This window comes from Centropristis striata, chromosome 9 (genome assembly GCF_030273125.1).
Source record: "Centropristis striata isolate RG_2023a ecotype Rhode Island chromosome 9, C.striata_1.0, whole genome shotgun sequence".
Taxonomy (NCBI): Eukaryota; Metazoa; Chordata; class Actinopteri; order Perciformes; family Serranidae; genus Centropristis; species Centropristis striata.
In genome coordinates this window covers 7112377-7139876 of record NC_081525.1, presented here as the reverse complement: position 1 = coordinate 7139876, position 27500 = coordinate 7112377, and the positions used below count along the sequence as shown (strand labels likewise).

At 36.9% G+C, this 27500-nt stretch overlaps 2 protein-coding genes across 2 annotated transcripts in view; one reads left to right on the top strand and one right to left on the bottom strand.

The window, feature by feature from the left end:
* gmds (GDP-mannose 4,6-dehydratase) overlaps nt 1-27500 on the top strand; it is a 244909-nt gene that overhangs the window by 62955 nt on the left and 154454 nt on the right. The gene's annotated exons all lie outside the window — the stretch shown is intronic.
* LOC131977414 (trichohyalin-like) lies at nt 9428-11194 on the bottom strand. Its single transcript, XM_059340708.1, has 2 exons — nt 10325-11194; nt 9428-9914 (listed from the first exon to the last, which is right to left on the bottom strand). The coding sequence occupies exons 1-2, from the start codon at nt 10914-10916 to the stop codon at nt 9661-9663; spliced, it is 846 nt and encodes a 281-aa protein (XP_059196691.1). The 5' UTR covers nt 10917-11194; the 3' UTR covers nt 9428-9660.

Sequence of the window (27500 nt, the reverse complement as noted above, 5' to 3'; positions counted from 1 at the left end):
ATATATATATATATATATATATGTAACCTCACAACGGTATATTTAGTCCCTAAACGATTAGCCTGAACTTGAAATTAAAAAAAAATAAAATGCTACTTATATATGCATCAATAATAATAATACAATAATATATTTGGAATATATTTAACAATCTGAATGGGGTCTTTCTGCATTAAGAGTTCTTTTACTTTTGATAGTTTAAGTACATTTTGATGCTGATTCTTTTCTACTTTTTCTTTAGTAAGTTTTAAATGCATGACTTTTACTTGTAGTGGAGTAATTCTGCATTGTGGAAATAGTACTTTTACTTCAGTAATGGACCTGAATACTTCTTCCACCACTGCCAAAATGTGTGACATGAATAACCATTCAATATATTGTAGTGAATCACATTCAAACCACTACTTATGTAAGAAAGAAATCAGTTCAACTCAATGTTTTGACTTAAACACAGTTTTACTAAGGCTTAACACATCACAAAAACAAAGAAGTAAAGTAAGTATATACAATATTGATAAAATTAATAAGTGGATTTCAGGATGCTATTTCTGCTTGTAGCGAATCCTCCAGTGTAACAGTCATTCAGCTGGGAGAAGTGGCTCATCTGGCTGCTCTTGTAGCTGGTCCACCTTGTGTACTGCTCCTCTGCTTTGACCTTGTGTTTCTCACTCTTCTTCTCTCTGTGGTCACGGTATTTATCAACCCAGTGTCCAACTTTCAGTCTGTCCTGCATCCACTGCAGGGTCCCATTGGGTGTGGCTGTTTTAGGTCTTTCTGAAGACAAAAGAAAATACAAGTTTAAATACATTTAAATTCAAATAATGTGAAATACAATCATATAAAAAAAATATTAGACCAATCTACAATATCTTGCTCAATGTAATGCCTGGTACAACTAAAGGTACATTTGTTTGGATTTAAGAGCTGATATCTAGCCATTTTCTATGGTTTTCTTGATAATGATTTTGGTTATTATCAAGTAAACCATGTTAAATGTCTAGATATCAGCTCTTAAATTAAACTCTTATGAGCTATTTTTGTTGTTATCATTATATTTGTCCAAACAAAGGCACCTTTAGTTATACCCGGCATTAAAATGAACAATAAATTGAAGAAAAGCAGGGTCTAATAATGTTTTCCATGACTGTATATAAATGTAGTAGAATGGAATATGATACACACCTTCAGGTTTGGGGCCTGGTTTTGCAGCAAAGAGTCGATAGACAGAGCTGTTTGGCTGGACCTTTTCTTCTCCAACCCAGTTGTTGTACAGAGTTTCCTTTTTCAGCTCAGCTGACTTGAGGTCAGAGGTCAGGCTCTCTGGCTGGGCTTTGTCTCCCACCGTTGGCACATGGCAGAGCTCTTCTCCTTTCCTCTCTGGCTCTTTTTTCAGAGCACTTCCAGTATACCTGGGCCTTTTGACATCCTCCTCCACCATCATCACACTTTCCCACTGAAGCTTCTCTTTCTTCAGTTGCTCTTGTTTTTGTTTCTCCAGGACCTCCTGCCTCATCCTCTCCTCCTCAACTTTTTCTCTCTTTCTCCTCAGACTTTCTGCCACTCTTTCTCTCTCCTCTCTGTCCCTTTTGCACTTCTCCATTTCCTCCAGAGCGACTCTTTGTCTGCGCTCCATCTCCATTGCTTTAAGGGCAACATACATTTGTCTTCTGACCTCTTTTCTTCTCTCCTCCGGGGTCAGTTTCACTTGGCTTTTCACTCTCTCCATTTCATCAAGGAGGTGTTGTCTAGCCATCATCTTCTCGTTCATCGTCATGCTCTTTCTCTCGCTTGTAGGTTTGTTTGCTTTGGTGTATTCACTTCAGCCGGTTTGTGGTAAATGACCAGATATGAGAGATCTCTGTATGTTGATAATGTTCTGAAATTCTCAGTTAATTCTGGAATGGAAACTTTCTAACAGGACAGTGTGTCCATGAAGTTGTTATTCAATTTAAAACAAAACACTGTATATCAACTGTAACTAGGTTTTTACATGTAAAATTACAGAACAGTGTGTCCATAGAATTCCATTATTCAATTTAAAACAAAACACTGTATAACTACTGTAACTAGGTTTTTACATGTAAAATTACAGAACAGTGTGTCCATAGAATTCCATTATTCAATTTAAAACAAAACACTGTATAACTACTGTAACTAGGTTTTTACATGTAAAATTACAAAAATTTGTTTCCATAATTTACTTTCAATAAGTTGTATTGTATTTACCTTGAGGTAAAGTAGTATAACTGATAATAAAGTAGGGCTGGGAAATATATCGATATATTTTTTATATTGATATATTTTTTAATTCAATATGGAATTAGACCATACCACATACATCAATATAGTTTTTGAAAAATGATTATAATAATAATAACTTTATAGCACCTTTTAAAAACAGCAGTCTACAAAGTGCTTGGACAGAGAGCAGTTAATCACAAAGAGAATGATGCCGTAAGGCTAAAAACAATTCTTACCTTAAAAGAAAAACAATAAGAGACAGAGGAGCAACAATCACAAGACATTCTCAGATCCACAGAAAATAAAAGGTAAAAAGAGTAAAAATTAAAATAAAATAAAAATATGTCTTTATATATAAGGTGCTGCCCTTACTAGAGTTAGTCATATTTAGTTCTTTTGTAATGTTCGTTATTCTTTTCTCATGTAAATATATTTATTTCAGTAAAAGATTGGTCTATTTTATTTCATAGGCTATTTTTATATGAGATATTTTTTTAATTAAAATGTGCACTTTATGTAGCTTTGATTTAAAAAAAAAAAAAAAAAAAAGGTACTCCTGTTGTTATACAGTATTTATGTTCACTCAAATAAACAGTTTCAATAAAACCACTTGTGACATGTTATATTTGACTTTGACTGAACATTCGCTTTCACTTTGCGATATAAATATCGGGATATATATCTTATATTGATTTTCAGCCTAAATATATTGGGATATGACTTTTGGTCCATATCTCCTAGCCCTATAATAAGGCATACTATTTTATCAGCTTTTCATATGTTTTGTTTGGCAAAATATTAATTTGTAACTAGTAACTGAAGCTGTCAGATAAATGAAAGTAAGTAAGCATCCAAGTATTGAGTCATATAGATGGACATACTTTTCATTTCCATATTAAACATACTTTTATAATATTACAATTTTTTTGAGACACTGAATGTTAGGTCTTCATTAAATGTAAGCTTTAATAATTATAATTAGAAGAAAATAAATAAATTAAGGCATAAAATGTTTCATTCTGCATGTAAAGGATCTATATAATGTGTTATTTCCACTTTTTGAATTTAATTACTGACATAAATAAACTTTCTATGATATTCTAATTTATTGAGATGCACCTGCACATAAAATTTAAATTTAGTAGTATCTAAAAGTGTGCATACTGTACGTAGTACTTAAGTGTACATTATTGGGTTTTCTTGAAATTTCTTCACAAGTACTGGATGGAATTCTATGAAATGTGGTCCAGATATCTATATACTGCCCAGGAGGTGAATCAAAGTGATTTTGGTGCTCCCCTGGGTTTTCCTCTGGCACCACCAGTTGGTCAAAGGTCAAAGGTCACTTTTTTCTTACTTTGAGAGCATACACAGCGAGCTACAGACAGTGTGAACTTCAATGTAACTACATGAAAAATTAAAACATGTCAAAAAACCAGTACACCAGTAGAGCTGGGCAATGTAGCCTTTACCTTCCATCCTGTTCCTGATAACGATTTATATCAGCATAAAGCATGTTTTCTGGTATTTTAATAAATAAATAGTTTATATGAAATAACCAGTGGTGCAATGTAACTAAGGACATTTACTCAAATACTGTACTTAAGTACAATTCTGAGGTACTTGTACTTTTCTTGAGTATTTCCATTTTATCTAACTTTATACTTCTATTTCATTACATTTAGAGACAAATATTATACTTTTTACCCTAACCCTAACCACTACATTTAGCTTTTAGCTTTAGTTACTTACTTTTCACGTCAAGATTTAAGATTTAGTCCCTCAAAGATTAGCCTGAACTTGATTAAATTAAAATGCTACTTATATATGCATCAATAATAATAATACAATAATATATTTGGAATATATTTAACAATCTGAATGGGGTCTTTCTGCATTAAGAGTTCTTTTACTTTTGATAGTTTGAGTACATTTTGATGCTGATTCTTTTCTACTTTTTCTTTAGTAAGTTTTAAATGCAGGACTTTTACTTGTAGTAGAGTAATTCTGCACTGTAGTATTAGTACTTTTTTAGTGAATCACATTCAAACCACTACTTATGTAAGGAAGAAATCAGTTCAACTCATTGTTTTGACTTAAACACAGTTTTACTAAAGCTTAACACATCACAAAAACAAAGAAGTAAAGTAAGTATATACAACAATATTGATGAAATTAATAAGTGGATTTCAGGATGCTATTTCTGCTTGTAGCGAATCCTCCAGTGTAGCAGTCATTCAGCTGGGAGAAGTGGCTCATCTGGCTGCTCTTGTAGCTGCTCCACCTTGTGTACTGCTCCTCTGCTTTGACCTTGCGTTTCTCACTCTTCTTCTCTCTGTGGTCATGGTATTTATCAACCCAGTGTCCAACTTTCAGTCTGTCCTGCATCCACTGCAGGGTCCCATTGGATGTGGCTGTTTTAGGTCTTTCTGAAGACAAAAGAAAATACAAGTTTAAATACATTTAAATTCAAATAATGTGAAATACAATCATATAAAAAAAATATTAGACCAATCTTCAATATCTTGCTAAATTTAATGCCTGGTACAACTAAAGGTACATTTGTTTGGATTTAAGAGCTGATATCTAGCCATTTTCCATGGTTTTCTTGATAATGATTTTGGTTATTATCAAGTAAACCATTGAAAATGTCTAGATATCAGCTCTTAAATTGAACTCTTATGAGCTATTTTTGTTGTTATCATTATATTTGTCCAAACAAAGGTACCTTTAGTTATACCCGGCATTAAAATGAACAATAAATTGAAGAAAAGCAGGGTCTAATAATGTTTTCCATGACTGTATATATAAATGTAGTAGAATGGAATATGATACACACCTTCAGGTTTGGGGCCTGGTTTTGCAGCAAAGAGTCGATAGACAGAGCTGTTTGGCTGGACCTTTTCTTCTCCAACCCAGTTGTTGTACAGAGTTTCCTTTTTCAGCTCAGCTGACTTGAGGTCAGAGGTCAGGCTCTCTGGCTGGGCTTTGTCTCCCACCGTTGGCACATGGCAGAGCTCTTCTCCTTTCCTCTCTGGCTCTTTTTTCAGAGCACTTCCAGTATACCTGGGCCTTTTCACATCCTCCTCCACCATCATCACACTTTCCCACTGAAGCTTCTCTTTCTTCAGTTGGTCTTGTTTTTGTTTCTCCAGGACCTCCTGCCTCATCCTCTCCTCCTCAACTGTTTCTCTCTTTCTCCTCAGACTTTCTGCCACTCTTTCTCTCTCCTCTTGCCCTTTTGTGTACTGCTCCTCTACTTTGACCTTGCGTTTCTCACTCTTCTTCTCTCTGTGGTCACGGTATTTATCAACCCAGTGTCCAACTTTCAGTCTGTCCTGCATCCACTGCAGGGTCCCATTGGATGTGGCTGTTTTAGGTCTTTCTGAAGACAAAAGAAAATACAAGTTTAAATACATTTAAATTCAAATAATGTGAAATACAATCATATAAAAAAAATATTAGACCAATCTTCGATATCTTGCTAAATTTAATGCCTGGTACAACTAAAGGTACATTTGTTTGGATTTAAGAGCTGATATCTAGCCATTTTCCATGGTTTTCTTGATAATGATTTTGGTTATTATCAAGTAAACCATTGAAAATGGCTAGATATCAGCTCTTAAATTGAACTCTTATGAGCTATTTTTGTTGTTTAGCAGCGTTTAGTTTTTATGCACCAAATCTCTGGAACAAGCTCCCAGAGAACTTGAGGTCTGCTAGAACTCTCAGCTCTTTTAAATCAAGTCTGAAGACTTTTCTGTTTCCATTTTAACCTGTCATTTTTATTCATTCGCTCTTAAATGTTTTATACATTCACTTTTTTTTTTTTCGCTTTTAAATGTCTTCTAATGTGTTTTATGTATTTTAATCTTGCCCCTGTAAAGCACTTTGAATGTCCCTGTGTCCGAATTGTGCTATATAAATAAACTTGCCTTGCCTTGTTATCATTATATTTGTCCAAACAAAGGTACCTTTAGTTATACCCGGCATTAAAATGAACAAGAAATTGAAGAAAACCAGGGTCTAATAATGTTTTCCATGACTGTATATATAAATATAGTAGAATGGGATATGATACACACCTTCAGGTTTGGGGCCTGGTTTTGCAGCAAAGAGTCGATAGACAGAGCTGTTTGGCTGGACCTTTTCTTCTCCAACCCAGTTGTTGTACAGAGTTTCCTTTTTCAGCTCAGCTGACTTGAGGTCAGAGGTCAGGCTCTCTGGCTGGGCTTTGTCTCCCACCGTTGGCACATGGCAGAGCTCTTCTCCTTTCCTCTCTGGCTCTTTTTTCAGAGCACTTCCAGTATACCTGGGCCTTTTGACATCCTCCTCCACCATCATCACACTTTCCCACTGAAGCTTCTCTTTCTTCAGTTGGTCTTGTTTTTGTTTCTCCAGGACCTCCTGCCTCATCCTCTCCTCCTCAACTTTTTCTCTCTTTCTCCTCAGACTTTCTGCCACTCTTTCTCTCTCCTCTCTGTCCCTTTTGCACTTCTCCATATCCTCCAGAGCGACTCTTTGTCTGCGCTCCATCTCCATTGCTTTAAGGGCAACATACATTTGTCTTCTGACCTCTTTTCTTCTCTCCTCCGGGGTCAGTTTCACTTGGCTTTTCACTCTCTCCATTTCATCAAGGAGGTGTTGTCTAGCCATCATCTTCTCGTTCATCGTCATGCTCTTTCTCTCGCTTGTAGGTTTGTTTGCTTTGGTGTATTCACTTCAGCAGGTTTGTGGTAAATGACCAGATATGAGAGATCTCTGTATGTTGATAATGTTCTGAAATTCTCAGTTAATTCTGGAGTGGAAACATTCTAACAGGACAGTGTGTCCATATAATTGTTATTCAATTTAAAACAAAACACTGTATAACTACTGTAACTAGGTTAAAATTACAGAACAGTGTGTCCATAGAATTCCATTATTCAATTTAAAACAAAACACTGTATAACTACTGTAACTAGGTTTTTACATGTAAAATTACAAAAATGTGTTTCCATAATTTACTTTCAATCAGTTGTATTATATTTACCTTTAGGTAAAGTAGTATAACTGATAATAAAGTAGGGCTGGGCAATATATCGATATGTTTTTTATATTGATATATTTTTTAATTCAATATGGAATTAGACCATACCACATATATCAATATAGTTTTTGAAAAATGATTATAATAATAATAACTTTATAGCACCTTTTAAAAACAGCAGTCTACAAAGTGCTTGGACAGAGAGCAGTTAATCACAAAGAGAATGATGCCGTGAGGCTAAAAACAATTCTTACCTTAAAAGAAAAACAATAAGAGACAGAAGAGCAACAATCACAAGACATTCTCAGATACACAGAAAATAAAAGGTAAAAGGAGTAAAAATTAAAATAAAATAAAAATATTTCTTCATATATAAGTGCTGCCCTTACTAGAGTTAGTCATATTTAGTTCTTTTGTAATGTTCGTTATTCTTTTCTCATATAAATATATTTATTTCAGTAAAAATTGGTCTATTTTATTTCATAGGCTATTTTTATATGAGATATTTTTTGTATTAAAATGTGCACTTTATGTAGCTTTGATTTAAAAAAAAAAAAAAAAAAAAAAAGGTACTCCTGTTGTTATACAGTATTTATGTTCACTCAAATAAACGGTTTCAATAAAACTACTTGTGACATGTTATATTTGACTTTTACCGAACATTCGCTTTCACTTTGCGATATAAATATCAGGATATATATCTTATATCGATATTCAGCCTAAATATATTGGGATATGACTTTTGGTCCATATCTCCTAGCCCTATAATAAGGCATACTATTTTATCAGCTTTTCATGTTTTGTTTGGCAAAATACTAATTTGTAGCTGGTAACTGAAGCTGTCAGATAAATGAAAGTAAGTAAGCATCCAAGTATTGAGTCATATAGATGGACATACTTTTCATTTCCATATTAAACATACTTTTGTAATATTACAATTTTTTGAGACACTGAATGTTAGGTCTTCATTAAATGAAAGCTTTAATAATTATAATTAGAAGAAATTAAATAAATAACGGCATGAAATGTTTCATTCGGTGTGTAAAGGATCTATATAATGTGTTATTTCCACTTTGTGAATTGAATTACTGACATAAATAAACTTTCAATGATATTCTAATTTATTGAGATGCACCTGCACATAAAATTTAAATTTAGTAGTACCTAAGATGTGTGCATACGTAGTACTTAAGCGTACATTATTGGGTTTTCTTGAAATTTCTTCACAAGTACTGGATGGAATTCTATGAAATTTGGTCCAGATATCTATATACTGCCCAGGAGGTGAATCAAAGTGATTTTGGTGCTCCCCTGGGTTTTCCTCTGGCACCACCAGTTGGTCAAAGGTCAAAGGTCACTTTTTTCTTACTTTGAGAGCATACACAGCGAGCTACGGACAGTGTGAACTTCAATGTAACTACATGAAAAATTAAAACATGTCAAAAAACCAGTACACCAGTAGAGCTGGGCAATGTAGCCTTTACCTTCCATCCTGTTCCTGATAACGATTTATATCAGCATAAAGCATGTTTTCTGGTATTTTAATAAATAAATAGTTGATATGAAATAACCAGTGGTGCAATGTAACTAAGGACATTTACTCAAATACTGTACTTAAGTACAATTCTGAGGTACTTGTACTTTTCTTGAGTATTTCCATTTTATCTAACTTTATACTTCTACTTCATTACATTTAGAGACAAATATTATACTGTTTACCCTAACCCTAACCACTACATTTAGCTTTTAGCTTTAGTTACTTTTCACGTCAAGATTTAACATAAAAACATTATACATTTAAAGAGATGAGCTTTTTATATATATATATATATATATATATATATATATATATATATATATATATATATATATATATATATATATATATATATAGATGTAACCTCACAACGGTATATTTAGTCCCTCAAAGATTAGCCTGAACTTGAGAAAATTAAAATGCTACTTATATATGCATCAATAATAATAATACAATAATATATTTGGAATATATTTAACAATCTGAATGGGGTCTTTCTGCATTAAGAGTTCTTTTACTTTTGATAGTTTAAGAACATTTTGATGCTGATTCTTTTCTACTTTTTCTTTAGTAAGTTTTAAATGCAGGACTTTTACTTGTAGTAGAGTAATTCTGCACTGTAGTATTAGTACTTTTACTTAAGGAATGGACCTGAATACTTCTTCCACCACTGCCAAAATGTGTGACATGAATAACCATTCAATAAATTGTAGTGAATCACATTCAAACCACTACTTATGTAAGGAAGAAATCAGTTCAACTCAATGTTTTGACTTAAACACAGTTTTACTAAGGCTTAACACATCACAAAAACAAAGAAGTAAAGTAAGTATATACAATAATATTGACAAAATTAATAAGTGGATTTCAGGATGCTATTTCTGCTTGTAGCGAATCCTCCAGTGTAGCAGTCATTCAGCTGGGAGAAGTGGCTCATCTGGCTGCTCTTGTAGCTGGTCCACCTTGTGTACTGCTCCTCTACTTTGACCTTGCGTTTCTCACTCTTCTTCTCTCTGTGGTCACGGTATTTATCAACCCAGTGTCCAACTTTCAGTCTGTCCTGCATCCACTGCAGGGTCCCATTGGATGTGGCTGTTTTAGGTCTTTCTGAAGACAAAAGAAAATACAAGTTTAAATACATTTAAATTCAAATAATGTGAAATACAATCATATAAAAAAAATATTAGACTAATCTTCAATATCTTGCTAAATGTAATGCCTGGTACAACTAAAGGTACATTTGTTTGGATTTAAGAGCTGATATCTAGCCATTTTCCATGGTTTTCTTGATAATGATTTTGGTTATTATCAAGTAAACCATTGAAAATGTCTAGATATCAGCTCTTTAATTGAACTCTTATGAGCTATTTTTGTTGTTATCATTAAATTTGTCCAAACAAAGGTACCTTTAGTTATACCCGGCATTAAAATGAACAATAAATTGAAGAATACCAGGGTCTAATAATGTTTTCCACGACTGTATATATAAATGTAGTCGAATGGAATATGATACACACCTTCAGGTTTGGGGCCTGGTTTTGCAGCAAAGAGTCGATAGACAGAGCTGTTTGGCTGGACCTTTTCTTCTCCAACCCAGTTGTTGTACAGAGTTTCCTTTTTCAGCTCAGCTGACTTGAGGTCAGAGGTCAGGCTCTCTGGCTGGGCTTTGTCTCCCACCGTTGGCACATGGCAGAGCTCTTCTCCTTTCCTCTCTGGCTCTTTTTTCAGAGCACTTCCAGTATACCTGGGCCTTTTGACATCCTCCTCCACCATCATCACACTTTCCCACTGAAGCTTCTCTTTCTTCAGTTGCTCTTGTTTTTGTTTCTTTAGGACCTCCTGCCTCATCCTCTCCTCCTCAACTTTTTCTCTCTTTCTCCTCAGACTTTCTGCCACTCTTTCTCTCTCCTCTCTGTCCCTTTTGCACTTCTCCATATCCTCCAGAGCGACTCTTTGTCTGCGCTCCATCTCCATTGCTTTAAGGGCAACATACATTTGTCTTCTGACCTCTTTTCTTCTCTCCTCCGGGGTCAGTTTCACTTGGCTTTTCACTCTCTCCATTTCATCAAGGAGGTGTTGTCTAGCCATCATCTTCTCGTTCATCGTCATGCTCTTTCTCTCGCTTGTAGGTTTGTTTGCTTTGGTGTATTCACTTCAGCCGGTTTGTGGTAAATGACCAGATATGAGAGATCTCTGTATGTTGATGGTGTTCTGAAATTCTCAGTTAATTCTGGAATGGAAACTTTCTAACAAGACAGTGTGTCCATATAATTGTTATTCAATTTAAAACAAAACACTGTATAACTACTGTAACTAGGTTTTTACATGTAAAATTACAGAACAGTGTGTCCATAGAATTGCATTATTCAATTTAAAACAAAACACTGTATAACTACTGTAACTAGGTTTTTACATGTAAAATTACAAAAATGTGTTTCCATAATATACTTTCAATCAGTTGTATTGTATTTACCTTTAGGTAAAGTAGTATAACTGATAATAAAGTAGGGCTGGGCAATATATCGATATATTTTTTATATTGATATATTTTTTAATTCAATATGGAATTAGACCATACCACATATATCAATATAGTTTTTGAAAAATTATAATAATAATAATAATAATAACTTCATAGGACCTTTTAAAAACATCAGTCTACAAAGTGCTTGGACGGAGAGCAGTTAAGGCCAGCCGCTGTGCAACCAGTTTTCTGCCTGCGAGCCGGTTCTTTGGCAGTGGAAAACCAAAGAACCGGTTTGCAATTGGGCACCGGCCGGGAAACGGCTCTCGTTCAAAAGCCTTAACCCATTAAAGCCGGGAAAGCGGATACGTCGTTTTGTAGTATTTGTAGTTTTTTCCACCTATTTTCGGTCTCTTGGCCAATGAAATGCATCAGAACACATGTGGGAGTGTCGCAATGCAACACGTCGATTTAAACAAAAAAAAAAATACTTTATTGAAGGTTTGGACAAATAAACTCAACTTCTTATAAAAGCCACATGTATAAGCTCTCAAATATAGGTTTTACAGGCATTTTTTCCAGGCGTTTTAGGCCTAAATAGGTTAATAGAGACAGACAACCACTTGCACTCTCATTCACACCTATGGGCAATTTGGAGGGTCTGTCTTATTAGGGCCTCGGGGCAATCGCACCGAGCACTACTGTTATACTGTGGATTTCTTCTTATTCCTCTTCCGGACGCAATTTCGTCCCGCTACTAGTCCTACAACTTGAAGAGTTGCAGGACAAATTATATATCAAAACGTGCGGTTTGATCGGGATCAGTGTGCTATTACTTTTCTCTACAGAATACGAATTTTTCGCGACGTAAGTCGCGAAAAACTGCCCAAAATTTTGCATTGAAATGAATGGGACGGCCGACAAAAAATGAGCGAAAAAGAACAATAATTGGAGATTTTTAAACGTCTACTCCTCCGGCATAATTTCACCTAGAGACTCCATTTAAACTTTAAACAGTAGACACAAGTCTTGTGTATCGGTGTATTAATCCACGTTTCGATAGGTCATATAGTTTTTTTTATCAATCCCTGTTCAATGACCATGATAATTTTTGGAGAAATCCTGCAGTGTCCACAGTGTGTGACATCATCACCAGAGTGTAGAGGGAGAGAAAAAACTGTCAAAAAATAAATTTTAAAACTGCGCTCCAGGCCGCAAATTCCACTCTACAGAAATAATTTATACATAGAAATGTAGGAAAATTTGTCTTCTCACTCACAATCCTCTGGTAAAGCTGTCAGAGTTATAGTTTGGGTGTAGGACGCACAGATGTGCCATCAACACCACCAACAGCCTCATTGGCTCCCATATTGAAAACGCAATAAGATTTCGGAAAAAGTGAGATTTTAAAGTTTTTTTAGATCGCTCTAACAAAGCTATTTTTTAATTTTTCTTAAAAAAAAAACATATGTAGACGTTCAGGAAGAACTCGGGACGCTCAAAATGAAGTCGGATCAATGATAGGTATTATGGTTTTGCCAAAAATGCTTTCTGTTCGAGGCCAGAAATTTGAGTCTGTCCACCTCTGCTGTCACTCTTTCGGAGCATTAACAGCTGCAGTTAATTCTGTTGATTGCTTTGATCTGATTGCCTTTGATCTTTGATGTGATTACAGTTACAGATACACACACACACATGCACTAAAGTGCGCACACTCCTCACACATGCATAAACATGCTTCATACATGCATACACAGGTAACTTTATGTGATTTTAATTACACCTACACACACACACACACACACACACACACACACACACACACACACACACACACACAACACACACACACACACACACACACATTTTGATGTTAAAGGGCATAATTTGAAATCTCTGAAGAATCTCATCATAGTGTACACACACCGGCAGTAGCCCCCGTGGCCCTTTCAGAATTTCCCCAGAGGAAATGTTCTAGTTATAACTGTTATTCTGCACAAGATTGACATTTCAAGTTGTTCACACTTTTAGCCATATGTGTGCTGATGTCATAAAGGTCCTGGACTTTTATATTTTATGTATACTTTATATATATTTTATATATTGCAGTGAAATACAAGGCAAGAGTGGGTAAAATTTAACGAGAAAACAGCTCCCTGTAACGGCTTGTTGGGGTTCAGAGGGTGAATAATTAACATGTGTTCCAGGAAGAAACACATGCTCAATCTCCAGATCTGATGAACTTGACAGCATCCATGCAGTCTGTAGCTGGCTGTTGTGCAGACACGGCCCCTGAAATCCGCTGGTGAAAACCCTGGAGAGAGTGTCAGTGGTGACACTGCTCTTTCTACCTGTGTGTTCATGTATGTTGGTGTGTGATTGCTCCACACAGCCCCCAGGGGCGTGACCGCAACCCCGCCACAGTAAGACCTGTTGCCATGTTTACACGTGTGTTTATATTTGTGAGGTTGGAGTGATTGATTGGTGGTGAATGTCTGCAGGGTAGATCACGCGATAAAAGGAAGGCGGTTGTTGGAATGAAGGGGTTCTTCTTTTCTTGATTGACTTTTCCAGGGAGTTGCCATTCCAGGCGCTCTTATCCAACTCTGAAGGAACTGGCTGCATGCCTGCACCTCTGCTCTCCTAATAAACACTTTTTATTACTGATCAGATTTCTTCTTGTCTGAATCTCGCTTACACTAAAAATGTTTAGTGCTGCAGCATATTTGAGCAAATTTACAGTAATGGCATTAAGCACTTCTCATCACTTCTCCTGCAGTTCATTTTAATTAAAAATTGTACTGCACTTTCTTGCATTACATTTATTGTACAATTTAGTCGTATGAAACATTATTTAAGCAAAAAATATTAGAGCAATTTACATTCTGATTTTTAACCTGCAGGTTTCGGACTTAATTTCTCCCTAATTTGCCATTAGAACTGTTGAAAATTCTTGATGATAAGATGCATAAGATGATCAAGTGAAAGAAAATTATAAATCTAAACGGAAGGTCTGTAATCGGAGACTTGAAAAAATAAGGCTCAGTTTTAAAGCTAGAGCATGCATGAATATAAAATATTCCGATACATCAAGAGCAGCTGGGTGGCTTTTAAGAAAACCTATTTACAGAAAAAAATGAACCCTTTTAAATGTCTTGATCTTTGGAAGTTCTTACACCAGCTCAATTGAAGAAATATGAAGAAAACATGTCTTATTGTCATTGTTTTATCTGTTAAGATTGAGAAAAGAGTAAAACATTAACATTATTGAATATTTTAAAGTTTAGAGCCCCCAGATGACACTGAAGAGGGAAGGCCGATTTGCAGATGCTGAGCCCGTGACGGCACATCTGTAGCTATTCTTTGCCATTCTCTTATGTTGTGTTGTTCTTCCTATGGGGACACCAGCTAGTTGCTAAGTTTGTTTGTCTGCAGTTTGGTGCTCTACATTGGCTTTTTATAGCTTTTTCATGAGAATAGCTGCCTGCTGCAGCCAAAAGCAATGCTGTAAGAGCTGTAGGAGTAAACCAACGCTGTTCAGTTGTGGGATGGACGATAAACAATGACATGAAAGTCATGATAAAGCTCCATAAAGCAGAGGGAAGCTGCAGATTCATGTGATAATTCTCTAGCAGCTTCATCACAACCACCGTTCAGATTGTTATCTCATGCGTTGTCTGCTTCTTCCCTTTTTTTTATATCATGGCCTCAGCCAAGGAGGATATGTTTTCTTATATATATCCTTTATTTAACCAGGTAAAAGTCTCGGTGAGATTAAAAAATCTCTTTTCCAAGAGAGACCTGGCTAGGGAACTAAAATGTTCAACTCAATACTGATACTCAGGAAAATACTCTATACTCGATACCATTTTCGATACCACAAGGATAAAGACAAAGACCCCAAAATTTAACAGAAATATTTTTATTAACAAGAAAAATTCTGCTTCATTCTGGGACTTCAAGAGAGAAAATAACACTTTTCAGTCACCAGCGTTTATGTAAACTTATTAACTCTATGCTTATGTATACTGACACTGTGTCAATTGACGTAATATGGGCATACTACGTGCCTGATTTATTTATTTACATTGTTTATAATCATTAACGTGATGTCAGCCTTTAATTGCTAGCTCCGGCTAATGGCTAATAATATATATAATAATCAATACTTTTGAAAATGAATATCGTATCCGGACACAACGTTTTAGTATCGATACTTTTTTGAGTATCGATACTTTTGACAACCCTAGACCTGGCCAAGAAAGCAGCATAAAAAGTGACAAGTTACAACATTTAAACACAGTTAACATAACCAATTAAATACAATTAAATACAAATACAGCCATCACATCAACACTGAAGGAGCCTAGAGACTTATACGGAGCACTCACACTGACTAAGAGAAATTATTTCTTTATCCTTTAGAATCGATTTAAATTCACTGATTGTCATCAATTCAGACAATTTCAAATCTTTTTGCAAATTTTTCAATGACAAAGGGGTGGCGTGAGCTTTCTTACCTAATTCAGTTCTCACTCTCTATCAGCATCTGTACAATGATTTCTTGGTTTGTTTAGTTGCAGAAAAGCTACTGGCCTGATTTTTCAATTTTTTTCTGATTTTTAAAAAACTTTTACTAATACTTACTTATATCGGATCCAAATTTCGAAGCAGATAAATTAATTATTTTTCACTTTCGTTGCCACATTGAAGATAGGACATGGGCTCGGCAGACGTCTGCGCGCCGCCCTTCTTGTTCTGAAATGGTTTGTCTTTAGGTTTTGGACAAAACAGGATAACAGTTTGTAGATGTCTCCCTTGTTGTGGGACTTGGAGAAGAGAAAAAGAATCACTAGTTGCAGCCCTAGTTATGTCCTTCACAGATAACAATGGCTGTTCCAATGGGAAGAGGCTTTCAAGATGTACGGAAACATTCCCAGAAATGTCTCAGCAGCATAATCATCTTCTTCACTGTGTATCTACAGTATATCCCAAACAAAGATCCCAAACAAGCTTCTGTAGAGACTAGGGCCATCAATAAGGGGAATATTATAACACAGATATTTTGATCAAACAGCCAAATATGGTCAAGCTGTCTCAGGTTTGAGATGTTTCTGTGGACCTTTTGATATATTTTTCTGTCATGAAAAACTAATTTTGTGAGAGTTTAGTTTAATAAAGTTATTCACATTAGAGCTCATAACATGAATCATTTCTCGGGATGTTTGTCTGGCAGTGGTATTGGGAAAACCATCAAAAATAATAAGGAGTTTTGGCCTACAAAGTGATTGCATTGGCACAGGAACCCTTCAAATTTCCCGTATTTTGGCGCCCTTAGAGATGGAGCAGGGAGGCAGCGGTGGAGAGACTGGCCCCACCACCTGTTCACATCAATGGCATCAAGAGAAAACGATGCAGAGAGAGAGACAGAGAGAGAGAGAGAAGGTGTAAAAGAGGCGGAGTGGACTGCCGGGAGGCAGACAGGGACTTTCCAGACTCGTTTGCATAAATCTTGAGTTTGACTGCCAATCACCAGCTCAGTCTACCAGCCCCGAAACACGCTGCTGCAGCATGTTTTCCTCCACACGTGCACCGCTCACGCTCCCACCTCTCCATCTGTCTCCCTTAGATCCATCTGATCTGTTTGACTTGTATTTGTTCATTGCCATAGCTGCAGCAGCCTCCACACAAACCGAGCAGTAGGCGTCTGTAATTAGACATAAAAACGCAGAGATCGAGATATGATCGCATCGATGAGTGAACATCAGTGGGATTAGTGGGCGGATGCATGTCATGCCATGTACAGATACCTGATTTTAAAAATGAATGTTGCCTGTGAATGTGACTGCAAGTTTAAAGTACTTAAGTTTATTTTTTTTAATCCTATCTTCTAAGATCAAGATCAAGATCTCAGCTTCTGTCTCTGCATACAGTGAATAGATGAAGTAAAATAAATACCTGAGAAAATGCAATGAGGGAGAAAATCTGTTTTGAAAGTTTTCATTCGCTGTATTTAAAGGCGGCTAAGTGATACTTCTCATCCCATAGTGAAGCTGAGCTTGGATGGGGCTAAACCCGTCGTCTCGTGACATGAAGATGAACACATTTTGTCACTTTCAACACTCAGCTGGAAATCATAAATACAACACTGAGTGAAACAATTTATTATTTTTCAAGTCTTTTGCGGCAAATCCTTTGGCCTTTTTCCTCTTCAAAAACTTTTCTGGTGGCTAGGGAGTCATTTGGGGAATTCAGGAGCATTACCTTTGGTATTGAGGAGCAAAACCAGGGACCAAATGTAGCCTTTTTGTAGCCCCAAACAATTTCCTGCTACTCTTAAATGACCCAGGAACTATCAAGGTGGAGTTTAAGCGCTGAATGCAAACTTTCCAGTTGCTGCAACTTGTGATGCAGCTTTAGCTTCATTCACACAGTCAACAAGCACTGGGTGCCACTAGTCATTTGGAGTATTATTATTATTTAATTAATAGGATCTGGTGCAGACATTGCTTATAATGTTATTGAAGTTGCGGTAGAATCAAAGTTAGATAAAAATATAACTTTATGAGTCTAAAGAGACAGTGTATGACAAAGAGAGCTAATAAACTTGCTGTTTGATTCATTAGAGTTGTTTACTAAAGCAGAAATGAAAATCATAAAACGGCTGATTGCTCCTACTTGGGAGACGCCCAAGCTGCATGTCTCCTTTTGTACCACTGCAGGCCTCCTTCACATGCATTCAAACAGTAAAGCTCTGCGATAAGGAGAGTTGCGTGCATGGTGCCCCTTTAACGAGACACCTAGAGGTGGTCTCCCTGCAGCCTGTTCCTCCATGTTGTTTTTATTTTTTTGCTAAAATTGTAAGAAGTAGGAAGTGAGACCAGCAGCAGAGTTGTTGTTTAAAGTAGAGAGTAGGGTTGTCACGATATTAAAATTTTCAACTCGATACCGATACTCAGGAAAATATTCTATACTCGATACCATTTTCGATACCACAAGGATAAAAACGAAGACCCCAAAATTTAACTGAAATATTTTTATTAACAAGAAAAATGCAACCTGTAAAAAATTAATAGAACCACAGGTTAAATATTTATAATAAAAAACTGTTGTGCAAAAAAAAACTGCAACTATGATAACAAGCTTCAGATACTCGATACTTTTGAAAATGAGTATCGTATCCGGATACAACGTTTTAGTATCGATACTTTTGACAACCCTAGTAGAGAGACTGAGACTTTTGTATTTTTGGAGATTTTTACAGCAACATTGCAGCGCCACGGTTGAAAAACACTGCATGGCAATGCCGACGCAGAAAATATAATTGGAGCTTTTTTCTCCAAAATTGTAAGAAGTAGGAAGTGAGACCAGCAGCAGAGTTGTTGTTGACTCTTGTTGTTTAAAGTAGAGAAACCGAGATTTTTGTATTTTTTGAGTTTTTCACTGCAACATTGCTGCGCCACGGTTGAAAAACACTGCATGGCAATGCCGACGGAGAAAATATAATTGGAGCTTTTGTGTCATGCCACAAGTCTTCCAAGGGAAATTGCAAGTCAAGATGCAAGTCTTTCAGGACTTTGTACGACAAAGACGCCCATCTTTGATCGTACAGCTTGTACCCGTTTCCTGTAAGCTAATATCCTTCATTAAACCGACTATAAAACGACTCATGTAAACCATGAGAACCACGAAGACCTGTTGTGCTATTCTAGGAAGTCATGTTCAACAGACGCTCTATTAATAAACTCTGTTTGGGTTTCCTTCAGGTGCACTCTGTAATTAACGCTCTTTAGAGGCATTGTTTCCGCTTGTTACCGCGTCTATATTTAGTCTTCAGCCTTCAAATGTCACCTGTTAAACACAAAGGACTTTGGTTACCAGAGAATTCTTGGCAAGAAGCGGGTGTGTATTTTATGCGCAGCGTTATTTGAGAGTTTCCGACATGCTTGCAATGTTTGGAATCAGCGGCAGCAGTGTGAGATAGTCAAACCTGCAGTTTAACCTGGTGTTTACGTAGATCTGGGAGTGATACTGTTATTGAGATCCATTTTAAGAACACTGGGTTCTTCAGTGTCGACACACGTTCCAGGTGGGTGATGCAACACGCGACACGCCTCTGTCTCGCTCTCCCTGTCACTCAGTGCTTCACAGTGAACATCTCTTACTCTCTTTTCAATTGTATTGTGTCTGCGGCCCTGGGAACGGCACACTGGCACACTCTAAGGAAAGAATTAGCACTTTGTTTTTTTAACAGGTGTGTGTGTGTGTGTTCTTGAGTGACACAATTTCCAACAAGACAGAACTGGAGGTTGAGAGATTCTCCCTCAAAACATGATGATGGAGATATGGCTCTGTTGTGAGAGTGGGCTGTTAGCGTGGGCCTGCATACAGCAACAGTAGCTTAGCTGCTAAAAACATGGAAAAAATGAGGAGTGATTCAATATCATGTTGCGCTACAACCATGCAGTCTTTACCGACCATAAGTTACAGATTGTTTTAATTATTTTGAGTTGACTTTTAAACGTCATTTAGTTAATGTAATAATACATATTTTTGTGGATATTCGCTTTCTGTAACAAATAAATAAATAATAAATAATTCTGTAAAAGCAAGTTATATCTTCAACTGTAACCAAGTTAGGTAACGCTTTATATTAAGGTCCTTGTAATAACCATTATTTAACAAGTAATAAGGCCCTTGTAAGTCCTTACAAGATGCTTATTAAAATTATTGTGTGTTTATAAGCTTATATACGTGTTAATAATGGCATTACAAACACCCATGACCCACCCATAATGTCTAATCTTATTTTGTTTGCTTATTGATATTAAAATATACTTTATTGCTCATCTATTATAAGTTAACTGTAAGTTTTGCAACTACCGGGTCTAAAGCAAGAACAAGTTATTTTGACTTTATTAGAGCTGCAAGGAGTAGTTGACTAATAAGTTAACTTATTGGCTAAAGAACAGTAATTGGCAACTATTTTGATTAGGGATGCTCCGATCAGCATTTTTTGGGGGCCGATCCGATCACCGATCATAGGAATCATAAATCTACCGATCACAGAATCGATGGGAGATTAATGATAATCCTCAATGTCCTGTATTTACAATCTAGCCTTGTGCACCACCTAAAGTGTTAAAACCATAATTGTTCTAAAATAAATAATCAAGAGCAATAGATAAAATAAAATAAAAATAAATAAATAAGAGTTTAATTAATTTACTTGCCTTACTCCCCAAGTGAGTCAAAAAAGGCTTCAAAAATAATAATAAAAAAAAAGAGGCATGCAGTTTACTGCTAATTCCATAAGCTTTGTTGTTATATCCCTCCACCTTTCACTTACGGTGAGCTGAGTGACGGGTGTCTTTGGGATTTGTTTTGCCCGGGCTCGTTTCTCATACTCGCCGTATTCTGTTGTGTGGCGCGTTCTCAAATGTTGGATAAGGTTAGTTGTATTAAATTGTTGTTGTTGGTTACCACCTCTTGGAATTTCAGCATTGCATGTCTTGCAAACAGCGAGTTTTACATCTTTTTTGGAAACTGTGAAAAAATTCCAGACCGGAGAAGTCATGCTGCCAGCTTCATTCATGATGAGCAGAAAAAGAGTCGCGGGTAATTAACATCACACCCGGAAACAAAACAGTCTCATATAATTTACGTCACGCGGAGAAAAACAGTCTCGTGTAAAAACAAAATAAAATATATTAATATATATATATATTAATATTGTGTTGTAAATTGAGCAGTAAAAGCAGTGCAGCACATAAAATCGCCTTATAAAATACATTTCTTGTGCATCACATAATAACCTTTTTTATATATATATATATATATATATATATATATATATATATATATATTAATATGCGATCGGCTTTTCTGATCGACACTTTGAGAGCCCACCGATCAACCTGTTTAGGGTTCATATCAGCTGATAACGATCTGATCGATCGGAGCATCTCTAATTTTGATAATCGATTAAATGGTTTAGATGTTTATTTCAAATTTAAAAACGTCAAACATTTTGTGGTTCAAGCTTCTCCGGCCTGAGGATTTTGTAATTTGGCCTGTTTCATACACAGACTATACACAGCTGTCATGATGTCACCCATTGGTTTCTGGACTTGAGTTTTTGCTTTTTTTGCCGGCACCATTTTGATTTTAAGCTACCAGCATGTGTGCAGAATTGGCCGTGGAGCCAGAAGGATGTTGCATCATCAGCTCACATTAATGCGAGCTAGCTTGGTTACCAAAGGGCAATCATTGTTCAAAATTAGTCAAACTGATCACTGAACATGTTTTCCCAACCAAAATGTTGCAAACAAGCTTTGATGAATCAATCAAAATGCTGCTTTATCATCTATTTTACTCGAAATGAGACCACCATTTCCAAAATGAACATCATGCTGGATTAAATAAGACTTGAAACTACAACTGAGACCATAATCATAACACAAAATGACAGACTTCGTTTTGTAACCAGTGGAGTCGCCCCCTGCTGTCCATTAGAAAATAATGCAGGTTTGAGATATTTCCGCATTGGCTTTCAGTCCTGCAGGCTGCTGCATGGTTTTATATCATTGTCATCTGAATATGTTTGTGTTTCTTGCAGTTTGTAGGAAGAGCAAAGACATTAAAAGACGTCTGGGAAAATCCCTCCGATCAAATGATTGAAAATGAAAGCAGGATTTCCTCAAAGAACTAGTCGGCATGTCATCGGATCGGCCTTCCCAAAACAAGGGTGCTGTCAGACGTTTTATTTGTTTTGATTATAGCTTAATTGTGCAAACAGAACCAGTTCAGTTCCTGGTGCAGAGTGATGCAGGTGTGTCAGGTGATGCAAGACGAGGACACTTTTATTAGTGTGCCTTGTGATCTGTAAGCCTGCAGTCTGTGCGTAGGAATGTACATCAAACTGGTCTGAATAGTTGCACAAGTGGAGGAGAGGTTTGACTGAGTGGTTTAGTGCACAAAGAGTTTATGACTTGAGATCATGGTTTGTGTGCTGTCTTCCACCAACAGTTAATATAGATGTCTTTCAGCTTTGAAGATCTTTCCTGAACCATAAATAAGAAGTCTCTGAAACTAAACAAACTAATCTAAATGTTGGTGAGAAGTGAGGTCACTTACATCCGTCTAAACCTTTGTTTTATACTATAATATAGAAGGCAAGAGGTATAATTTAACACTGTACCTCCCAGTAAATCAAGAATAATAAGCAAGTTATAAAAAATGCTGGGCTTTTACTTTGTGTAACGTCTTTAGCACAGCTGCAGCCGTTTTAGGCTTTCCATTTATACCGCCTTCAATCAGAAATAAAAGGTTTATTATTCCACAAATTACGATCTTGAAGCCCCTTCGTCCATCCATTACTCCCACCTTCTGATACAGATGTGAAGAAAAACACCGAAAGGCACTAAAGCTTTGTGTTTGAAAAAAAAAGTGGGGTAAACGTATTGGCTTCGTGATGCAGATGAGTGACAGTGGAGTTGAGTTGATGAAAGCGGAGTAATTGATCTGTCTCTGGCGGTGCGTGGGTTGCCAGGTCCGGGCTGCTCTGATTTCAGTCGGCCTGTAATGTGATGAGTAAACGTGTAATTGTCTGAGGTTTCTCCCAACAAGACCCCACCCCCCCCACACACACACACACACACACACCCACACACACACACACACACACACACACACACACACACACACACACACACACACACACACACACACACACAACCATATACCCACACACACCCATGCACACACACACACACACACACTCACACACACACACACACACACACACACACACACACTCACACACTCACACACACCCATATACCCACACACACACACACACACACACACACACACACCCATATACCCACACACGCACACACACACACACACACACACTCACACACTCACACACACACACACACACTCACACACTCACACACACCCATATACCCACACACGCACACACACACACACACACACACACGCACACACACACACACACACACACACCCATATACCCACACACGCACACACACACACACACACACACACACACACACAGACTTTCTCTCTCTCCTCTGTCTCTATTTTTCTTCTCTTCCATACCTGCCTCTCCTTTTCCCTCTCTCAGTCATCTCCACCTCCAGGGCGTCTTAGTGATTTTGTTATTTGGGTGTTTGAGGTTGACAGGAATGTGCTGGAGTTTCAATGTTTGACAACACAAGAGCGAGAAAGTGATGCTGGCTGAGGGGGCAGTCTTTCTCCTGTAATTTCTCTGGAATCTGAGGTGTGATCACGGTTCACCACAGAGGTCATTAATCTGCCGCATCACAGCTTTACTGTAATGATGCCTCTGAACAAACAGCAGTGGACCAAGTGGTGTGTTGGGGAGGGCTTAATTAAACTTACATTTAATTTGAACATTAAACAACTTGTGATTAGTTTTTAAGAAGAATCCGGGTGGAAATAAGTTGTTTAAAGTACAGTAAATCAGATTATACATCGTTTTTATGTAGATTTAATGATCCAATGTTTCTCCTTTACATAATTCAGTAAAATACACAATAATTAAGATAGAATAGTGCCATTAGATTGTGCGAGAGGCCACCAAATTTAGGTTTTTAGGGGGAAAAAAATCTCCAGGGGGGTGTGCCTCTGGACCTTAGAAAATCCTGTGGAAAACTCTGGTTCTAAAGCTTCTTTTGCAGTCGAGTGTCTTTTTTTAATACTTTCTACATTGCTGATTGATATTTACAGCACACACCATCCAGGGGATATATAACCCTTTACCCTTCCTGCTGAAAAAAATCCAAGAGGAAACACTGGGTTCTGTGTTTACGGTTGTATTTAGTTTAGCTTTAGTTTTAGCAAGTTAGCTCTTTACATCGTGATGGTATTTGTTACTCCTTTACTTTTGACTTCTTATACAGGTGCTTTCATTAAACCTTTCTGGTTTCAACTTTTTAAACCTTCGTCATTTTGTGCCCCTCCATTGAGAAAGAATGACAGAGTGGTGGAGAAGTGGTGTGTGCTCTCCCTACACATAACAATGAAATAACATTTTGTCTCGGGTTAGGGTTGAATAGCAAATAATTGTGTATAGCTCAGTGCTGCTATAAAAGCAGAAAGTATAACTGTGATATAGGTAATTGACTTGAATTGTAAGCATTATTACACTAACTTACTCAGAAAAATAAAAATAATAATAATACAGTAATCAGTTACTTTCCAATTAGTTACCTCCAACAAAGTTAAAAAGGTTGCCTCTACAGTTGCAGATCAGTGTTGTGTTGGTATTAAAAAAATATTGTGGAGGTATTAAAAAAGGTATTGAAAGGTATTAAATTCAATTTAAGTTTTTCTGTATTTACTCTGATGTACCAGTAAACAGCTCACATTTTCCAGATTAACCTTAATCTGTGTCAGCCCACCAAACTTTTGAATTTGCAAACAAAAAAAATGTTTGGATTTGCAAATACAGATCTCTGATCTGCTAAAATCCAAATTTATTTAACTTCAAATAAAACATTTTTTAATTGCAGTGGTGATAATTTGCTTACAAAAAAAATCTACATTGTATTTTTTGATTGCATGGTGAAAAGTTTTACTTTCAAACGTATTTTGTTTGATTGCATGACAAAGACAAAGAAGTAACCCCATAATCTTCTTGATTCAAATCACTTATTTTTTTCTGAACACACAATAGTGCTCTACATTCTGCCACAACTGTGTATATATAACTTAATGCCTTCATATAATCCTGTGTAGAAGGCCATGCAGGTATGCAGAGGGAGGCCACGGCTGAATAAATGTAGCTCATATTTATACATCTGTCAAGACACACACACACACACACATACACACAGCAAGCACAGAGTCACATTCCCCAGTTTCAGGCATGCATTTCAGAAGGCCTTGTGTGAGCAGGAAAGAAATGAAACCACTAAATGCAGCACGTATATCCTGTACATTTAGAACCTTTTAAACAGATCTTTTCTTTTTTTTTTTTACCGCGTTGGCGGCGGACCCCCAATGCTGACAGAGCCTGGCTGACTTCCCAGAACAGAACAATATCTGCCAGGTCGACCGAGGGGCCCAGCAGTCCACACACACACACACACACACACACACACACACACACACACACACACAAACGTCTGGCCTTTAAACCGTCAGCGCTCAGGCCCTGCCTTACATAATGACAGAGAATGGAGGCATTAAGGCAATTTGTTTGATTTTAGTTGTCAAGGCGGCCTGGACCCTGCCCCTCTCAGCTGGTTTTGATACCCGGAGTCTGTGTGTTTGTTGGAAAAAACAGGAGGTATGGAGGGACTCGCACACAAGCAGCATGACAGAGAGCGGGTGTCTGTGAGGAAGGTGCTGTAGTAGCATAAAATAAGGTTCATGAGGTCCAGGGAGAGCGAGCAGTGACGAAGCAGGAGGAGAAATGTGTCAGGAAGGAAGAGGTGGAGGAGGGGAGGTGCTGAAGGTGTACCTGAGAGAGCTGCCATTACATTATGTCTGAGAGAGAATCGACCTTGTGTTTCTATATATATATATATGCATCACCAACCCTGCCCTCAGCTCTAGTTGATTACCTTGTTAACAGTTTTAGTTCCAATGTTATGACTGTTATCGACTCTATCGCCCCCATTTAGACCAAAGTTCTGTCAGGAAGGAAAAAGTCACCCTGGAGAAACGCCACACTGGTTAAAACACAGAAAAAAGTATGTAGACAAGCTGAACGCAGGTGGCGAAAGAACAAACTCCAGATATATTACGACATTTATAAAGAGGGTCTTCGCAACTATAATCAGGAACTGAAGAATGCAAGGCAGTCATGTTTTTCAGAGATTATCAATAGAAACAGTAATAATGCCCGCACACTTTTTTCTGTAGTAGACAGACTGACAAATCCCACAGCATCAATCCCTCCTGAACTGCTGTGTAACAAATCCTGCAATGACTTTACAGCCTTTTTCACAAACACAATATTACAGATAACACAAGCAGTGTGCAGCTCCAGCTCAGGACTGTTTTCAATTGTGTCTTGCTGTTTTTAATGTGTATGTAAAGCACTTTGAATTACCTTGTGTTGAATTGTGCTATACAAATAAACTTGCCTTGCCTTGCCTATATATATATATATATATATATATATATATCCTATCTCATCTCAGGTCCCCTTAAAAAAGGTCATTATGTGTGACCGTCCCCTCTCTGTCTGTCATTGAATATGATGGCACCCTTTAGACTTCATCAGGAACCTATATGCGCCAATGCTGGCTGCACCAGTCCTGACCTGAACAACCTCGACATGATATATTTACATTTTATTAAATCTTTTAGAGGAAATATTCACCAATGCTACTTTTATACTTCAATCTTATATCTCAAAAAACATTTTTTACCTTACTTTCTACAGGAAATGTATACCATTTTTTGACAAAAGAAGCTGTATTGTTATTTAAAATGCAGTCCAAGCTCTTTTCCCTAGTAAAATTGCCTAAAATTAGCAAAAGTTTGATTTAAATCAGGAGCTATCTCATCAGAGAATAAGAAGATGGCAAATACGATCTGACATTTGGTGATAAACTTCGTTTCTTACCATGTCCAAAAATATAGTGTGGTAGTGATACATTAGGCACTAAAGATTTAAAACATTATGATCTTTTGAATGCCAATGCATAAATAAATGGAATGAGTTGGAAAAAGTCTGTTTCAAGATGCATGACTACAGAACTGTATTTTTCTTCAAACAAGTCATTTTAATGCAAAATAATTCAGTTTCGCAACATTAACAACGTGTTTAAAAAAGGCCATCATCACCTGTTTAAATGAGCGACCGGCCCCTTCATGATAATTTGTTGAAATAAAAGTGTAGCTTTGGTGCATTTATTCAGCTAGTCAATTTTTATGCTTAAGTTTAAGTTTAAGTTTGTTATGGTTTGAGATGGATTTTATTGCACACATAATGCAGTTACTGTGTGTACCTCCTGTGTTTGCTGTAGAAAAAGTCATAAAGTACTGTACAGTATATGTCGGTGTATAAGGTGTCCCCTCACTTTCTCTTATAAATGATGTAAATGTAAATGAAAATGCCAGAATGCAAAGTCGAAGCGTGAGTGGAGCGTCGCAGGTAATTACACCGAGCTGTGGAGTGTAATAGAACCTGATCAAACCTGCTCACTGTGTGTGCGTGTGTGTGT